Genomic DNA, 7,313 nt, shown 5'->3' with positions numbered 1-7,313 from the left:
ATGACCATGTTTAGTAAGGGTTTTAAAAAAAAACAACAAAAATGCCACAAAGTTAAATACATAAATGAAAAACCCAGCCAGTGTATGCACACACATTTGAAAATGAAAACAGAAGCGGTAAGCTCTCGTACCCACATCCTGTGTGTATACCGTGCAAGTCTGTATAAATACGATTCCGGTTGCTATGCGCAAGCAACCTACATACAGCGGCCACGATCTGATGAGAGAAGGAAACACATTTACTCTTTTTTTATTCAAGCAAGGATGCTGTAGAAGATGACATCCGGGAACATTTGTGAAAATACATTCAGTGCACGCTCCAAACTTTTCATAATGATTTTGTGTGCCACCCACGACAAAACAGTGAACATGATGGGTGTTATACGTGGAAAAAAAAAAAAAACACAAGTTCAGTGTAAACAAGCCAATACTGATCACTAACAATACATTACATCAACACCACTAAGTATAAACTTTACATTTGTCGTCCATTATTGCTATTTTGCCTAAAGCAGAGTCCACATATACCGATAAGATGAACGTTCCTAAAGTCAGTCTCCCACAGGGCAGTCCTGGTAGGAGTTGGTTTTGGGGGAGGAGACTTAACAGATTGTGAGTCGACGTATCGTTTTGTGTGGTGTGTGCGCTATTGGTCCGTTTGATTATCAGTGATTATCATTTGGTGTGGGTCGGGTGTGTAAAGTTTTGCTATTGGACGTTTGATCTGGCTGAAGACTTGATTTTCAGCGGAGATTATCGTGCGTGCTGTGTAGATCGGCCCGATTATCAGGACCCAGAAAATTTATCCTGTGGTATTTATTTATTTTTTCCTTGCGATCGTCAGTCGAGATATCATTTTGTGTGGTATGCGCTATTGGTCCGTTTGATTATCAGTCTCCAAAAGATTATCCTGATTATCCAGATGATAATCTCTCAAACAGTCTCTCACAGGTCAGTTTCGGTATGACAGACTTTGGTTTGATTTGGACATTTGTGGGAAAAAGATATCGTTATGTGTGATGTGTGATGATGATCCTGAGTGATTATCATTTGGTGTGGGTCAGGTGTTTTAATCGTTGAGCTGCTCACTGGTCAGTTTAGGTATTGGGACTTGTGGTTGGGCTGAAAACCTGTGATTTTCAACGAAGATTATTATGTGGTGTGCTGTGTTGATCAGCCCGATTATCAGGACCCTGAAAAATTATCCTGGGGTGTGATTCTTTTTCTTCCCAGGGAGTAGACTAGCAATTGTAGGTGTAAATACAGTTATGTTTGGTGCGTTGATCATCTTCAGTACACCACACACGATAAGAACACGACATATTTTTTTCCTTGTCTTGTACAATGTCTCATTTCCCGTTTTAACATTTCGACAGAACTGATCTCTAGACCAACGGTTTCTGTTTTCAAAGTTGCAAAATTGTCCGTCAAGAGTGGCGTCCCGTGACGACCCCTTTTAAGTCTCCTCTTCCTCGACCGATCTCTGATGCAGTCCAGGGATCAACTTGAGGATGTTTTTGCGAACGTTGGTCCGTTTGGTTTTCCTGGGCAGGGTCCCGAACAAAGCGGAGATCCTCGCCTTGTCCCAGGTGGGAGACTGCGAGCCGATGCTGCTCCCGCTGCTGCTGGCCAAACTGGAGCTGCTGGACCGGCCGATGGTGTGGTGCAGGTGGGCGGAGCCCGACGAAAACCTGCGCGAGAAGAAGTGCTCCTCTTTGGCGGCGCTGCAGGGGCCGGGCGAGCTCAGGTCCCCGAACACGCTGCCCTGGTCGCTGTCGTCGGTCATCAGGCCCCTGAAGCTGCTGTCGCTGGAAAAGCGCAGGCTGCGCGGAGCCGCGGGGGAGTCCTGAGCTTCTGAGGAATCCGTTGACAGGTTGATTTCTTTCAAAGTGCCTGCACACGTAAGACAGGAATAAAAAAAAAAAAAGTGTTGGTGGGTGAAAACAGGAAATCTGGTTTTCGCTTCAATTTTTTCAGGGGAACTCCACTGTAATCGTATTGTAATCATCCGATACTTGTTGGGGATAGAAAATTGAACTGTACTGTAAATGATTGGACTTTATGTATACAGTAATGAAATTATATAAAATATCTTCTTTTTTTTTTTAACCACTTTTTAACTCATTCACTCCCAGCCATTTTCACCTTCGCTCCCGGCTGTTTTCCTGGATTTTGATTGATTTTGCAAGACCCACAGAATATTGTGTTCTATTGCTATAAAAACATGGAACCCACTAAAAGAAAGATTAGTGCCTATCCTGTCGAGTAAATTTAACTCTAAAGAGAGTCTTATCTGGTCCCACTCTAAACAGTAAAATTTACACTTGGATGATAAAATATTCAGAGTACATTTTACTCAAAGTATTTTTAGCGTGTACGAGAGAAATTGTCTATTAAAGATTTTTAACTCAGAAATTCTAAGTACATTTTGCAAGGAGAAATTTTGACAAAATTTTACTAGTACATTTGTTTGAAGAAAAAAAAAAAAAGTTACACAAGGGTTGAGGAACAAACTCACAACTTTTAGACTTGGGAGTAGATTGGCTGTCTCCCAACCTGAAGTTGCGGGTTTCTTTCTCAACCCTTTAGTGACTTTTTTTTTTTTTTTAACTCTCTTCCAAATGTAAATTTGACTCTGTTTAGACTGGGGCCAAGTAGTAGTTGATGGTAACATTTAGTCTACAGAATTTACTGTGCGATTGTGGAAAGCAACCCCCCCCCCATGTGATTCACGAACCGCAAACATGCGGGGGATGACATGTCAAGTTCATGCTTCAATTCCTATCACACGCTTTCACAGATGACAAGCGCGTGTGAAAAGGGAAGCGCTGCGGTCTGACAGCTGAGCCGAACCCTCTCACCTCCGATTAGGCGCTGTTCCCGTAGTGTGAGCGCTTGCAGCTCCAGCAGTTTCTCACTCAACGATTGCTACGCAGGAAACAAAAGAAAAAAAGTTACAAGTCTGGTGCTTTTTTTTTTTTTTTTTTTGAGTGCGAAACGCACCTTAAGCTGGTTCACCCTCTTCTCCAGCTGGATCCACTTCACCACGCTACCGCATACAGTCTCCAACCTGGGATGGTTGGAAAAAAAAAAAACGCACCTTCATCAACAATTGGGCCCAATTTGAGCATTTTTCGACTTCAAAAAATGATCCTGACTGATTATCCTGCGATGTGTGTCGTAAGTGTTAAACCTGTTCAACATTTACGATCGCAAATTTTCCGTGATTGGTACTATGACAAACATCAATTTTAAGGGAGGGAAATTGTGCTTCCTGGTGGAGATATCGTTATGTGTGGATAATCGTAGTGTTTGGCCCGATTATCATGAGTGATTATCTTGTGGTTTTGGGGTGTGTTAAGAGCAACTTTTCCTTGACAATTTCCTTGGAAGAAAGTGGAGGCCGACACTCGTAAATGGAATACCTGTTCAATACTTCTGATTGCACACCAAGTTTAAAATCTTGATTGTTGCTGGCGATATCTTTATGTGGTGTGCTATTCTGGTCAGGACAATTCTCAAAAGGTCTCTGGAAGATTATAAACAAATTTTCCTGTCGTGTGGAGGGGTGTTAAAAAGAGTGACTTTTCCTTCCTGAGCTCCTCAGAAAGCAGTTACAATCGTAAATGGTAAACGTGTTCAATGCTTACGATAGCAAATATATGTGTGAGCAACACCGAGTTCGGCCGATCCACGGACCCTGTAATTGGTTCCACGGAGGAGTTTTGATTGCCCTTTGTTGAGGTGTTATTGGCCCGATTATTGTAAACGTTGACCGATTATCTTTTGGTGTGGGATGCATAGTTTGATGGGTCAACTCGAGTACACCACACACTTTTTTGAGTGCTAATCACACATTTTTATGGTTTTACTTGATGTGTGCTGTCTTTTAACATTTAAAACATTTGTTTAAGATGTAAAAATAATAATAATAATAATAATCAATGCGTGTACCCAGCTAAGCTCATGTTGACTTACTTTAAACTGTTGGTCGATTCTCTTATCAGATCGAGGATGTGCTGATGAGAGAATCCTTCGATGCTGTCGCCGTTGATGGTGATGATGACATCGCCTGCGATGGTGAGCAGAGACGGAAATGAGGACGTGATGGCAAAAAAAAAAAAAAGTATATGTAGGGCAAGAAATATCACTTATTCCTCACATCCGTGAATCAATACTACTAAGTACTACTAATCGATTGGATACAATTGAAAATCATTCGACTATAATGTGCTGTTTGGAGAGGAAGCGAAGGAGAGAATACCGGTAATCTCAGGAGATTTAAAAAAAAAAAAAAAAAATTTACAGACATGAAAGTTAAAGAGAGACCAGTCCTCATGAATGCAGTTACTTTTCATACTGGGATGCGCAGTTGTACTCAATCTACGCTGCAAGGATGAGACCCAGAGAGGTCAAATAAGGTCGAGCTCGTTCACCTGCGGTCAGGCCGGCAGTCTCTGCAGCGCTGTTGTCCTCCACCCTGCTCACAAACGTGCACGCTTCCGCCGCAGCGCTGCTCCTCAGCTGCAGGTTGTGGGTCTGCAACGACACAAAAAAAACTTTAAAAAAAAAAAAAAAAAAGCTAAACAAGAAAAAAATGTTGGCTGTTTTGAGAGAAACTTTGTACCTTCAATTCAGGACAATTAAAAGCTCTGATAATTGTGATGAATCGTCACTTAAAGTGGAAATTAAAAGTCTACACACCCCTGTTAAAATGTTTGGTTTTTCCACAATAAATATGACACAAGTGAAACAAAATTCAATCTCGCCAAGATGGGTAAACTTCAGCAATGTGGTTGCAGAAGTGTGCACACCCGCTTAAAATTGTTCACAATGAACTCGCTATTCACTAGCTATTGGTTACCTGAGCCCTTGTGATGTCATTTTCAGTCGACAGCAAGTTGCAAAATGTGTTTTTACAGGTACTATTTATTTGTAAGTGAAAAATAATGAAAGTATAAAATTCATTATAGACAAAATATTAACTTTTTATTGCTATAATGGGCTAAATAAGTGAAGTATCCCTTTAATACTGATTAGCTGCAGCCACATCCCAAATCAGAGGGTGTGTACACAAACATGAGACCACATTTTCTCACTTACTATTTTTACTTCCACGTTGTAAAAGATTGCTTTTTTTTGTTTTGTTTTGTTTTTTTAAGTTGTACAGGTTAGAGGTCACATTAATGATGGAACAAAAGGTTTGAAATCATTTTTTTAATCACAAAAACATGGCATTTGAAAGAGGGTGTGTAGACTTTTGAAAATCTGACATTTTTAACCCCCCCAAAAAAAAAACATATTACAGGGAAAATTAGTTTTTGTTTTTGTTTTTTATAGTAAAGGTTTTTTTATTTTTTATTTATTTATTTTAAATTAAATAGTCCTATTATTTTAGGAAAATAAACATAAAAGTCTTCCAAAAATAATTTGTAATTTTTACACATTGGACCCTCTTTAAACTTTTGGCCTTCTTTGCATAAATAATGCAAATATTACAACTTACTGTTGGAAAAAGCAAGTTTGTTCTTGTCAGATTACGACTTTTAATGGCAACAAATGAAGTTTGTATTCTTTTAAAGACTGATACGAGTTTGTTATTGCAATAGTACAACTTTATTCTTCACGATAGGCGATTTCTTAATTCCCATGTCAGTGTAGATGTCGTTTAATTGTTGTTGGGATTATGACGGAGGTCTTTTATAAAAATCCCGCACACGTGCACATATACCTGAACTTCAAATCCAAACGTTTCATTGTCTTCCTTTTCCAGGACAATCGCTATTCTGTGCAAGAGAAAAACAAAAACAAAAACAAACATGTTGAGTCCATGTTGCAGTTTACACACAGCACATTTTCATTAAAATGAATAAATTAAATCAAATAAATGAAGATGAACGTTTTTACCTTTGTGGATCAGAATAGTCAACCAGAAATTGTTTAGGCTGCAAAATCAGAAATGCAAAATCACTAATGATGTAAACTTACCACATTAGGACTTCACGATGATTATTAATGCGCTGTACAATGTAACTGCATCATAAGGGTCACTATTAAGGTCACAGTTCAGAGTGGGGGTGGGGGGCGGGGTTAAGGAGTGTTGTAACGCCGCCGTGTTACATAACAAATAAGATTAAAATATCACGAGCTTTTGGGCCACAAATTCACGTTGCTGTTGGGAATTCGTTTAAAAGACTTGACGATAAATCGGGGATAATCTGCTGCTGCTCAATATAGAACAAATTGGAAAGAGAAAGCCTCAGCAATAAACTCAATTCGTGTCAATTTTACTGGGGGAAAAAATGCACATGAACTTTAGTTTATTAAGTAAGAAATAAGATATTAATTAAATGCACTTGTGGGAAATAAAGTATGAATACTTGATTACTATACATAAGTAGATTTTCCAAGAATCTGTATTTTAATTGAGTAATTATTTTTCTGACATCCTTTTCCTGTCTACATTTCTAAATAATAATTTAGCACTTAATGTCATTTTCAGGTTTTACTCGTTTACTTTTAGGTAGGCAAAGGAGAGGAATCGGCATTTTTTTTTCTACAAGTTACTACCTAAGCACATACTTTGCGTACTTTTTATAAGGGTACAACAAACCAGTTTAAACGTGACCGTAACAGGCAACTTGTGTTTGTTTACAAATGACAAGTAGACAGAGACAAGTACGTGAATGCTAATGAGCAATTAAGTCTCACCTTGGCTGCTCTGGGCAGAGACTCGCTGCTGTGTCGGTGTCTGTAGTGGTCGTTGCTGCCTCTCAGTGAACGTTTGTACCACAGTGAACTTTTCTTCCTCTCCGCGCCGGCCTGGGCTGGACGTCCGCCGGGGTTCATGGCGGACTTTGGTGGTGGTGGTGGTGGTGGGGGCGAAGAGTGAAGTTTGGCTTCGCGACAGAAGGGAAGAGAGAGCGTTTGGCCTTCAGGGAAGCATCGGCGTTCGTGTGGCGTCTGTCAAGCCGTTGACTGTTTGATGGAGGGCGTGCGCGCGCACGCGTGTGTGCACGCCGGTGCTGAAAGCGAAACGCGACAAAGCGGATGTCGACGTCACGTCCTGACGTGCGTGGCCCCACAACCGGCGACTCCTGATTTCGCTTTTACAGATGGAGGTGTACTTTGACAGCATTGACTTGTAAAACGGATGTAAATAAAAAAAAATAAAAATAAAATAAATTTATATATATATATATATATATATATATATATATATATATATATATATATATATATATATATATATATATATATATATATATATATATACAATAAATAAATGTAAAAAAAAAATTGAAAACCCGAAC

General features: G+C 39.6%; 1 protein-coding gene across 1 annotated transcript; it reads right to left on the bottom strand.

Annotated features, from left to right (window-relative positions):
- Nucleotides 1-234: 234 nt before the first annotated feature.
- Nucleotides 235-7,104, bottom strand: cytip (cytohesin 1 interacting protein). The gene is made up of 8 exons (XM_077537631.1): nucleotides 6,712-7,104; nucleotides 5,908-5,945; nucleotides 5,732-5,786; nucleotides 4,437-4,539; nucleotides 3,979-4,072; nucleotides 3,004-3,070; nucleotides 2,862-2,928; nucleotides 235-1,893 (listed from the first exon to the last, which is right to left on the bottom strand). Exons 1-8 carry the CDS (start codon nucleotides 6,847-6,849, stop codon nucleotides 1,457-1,459), a joined length of 999 nt encoding a protein of 332 aa, XP_077393757.1. The 5' UTR covers nucleotides 6,850-7,104; the 3' UTR covers nucleotides 235-1,456.
- Between the last annotated feature and the right edge of the window lie 209 nt (nucleotides 7,105-7,313).

The sequence above is a fragment of the Festucalex cinctus genome, chromosome 11 (assembly GCF_051991245.1).
Source record: "Festucalex cinctus isolate MCC-2025b chromosome 11, RoL_Fcin_1.0, whole genome shotgun sequence".
In the NCBI taxonomy this organism is placed as follows: domain Eukaryota; kingdom Metazoa; phylum Chordata; class Actinopteri; order Syngnathiformes; family Syngnathidae; genus Festucalex; species Festucalex cinctus.
Note: the sequence above shows the minus strand (reverse complement) of the source record. Positions and strands in the feature narration are given on the sequence as shown.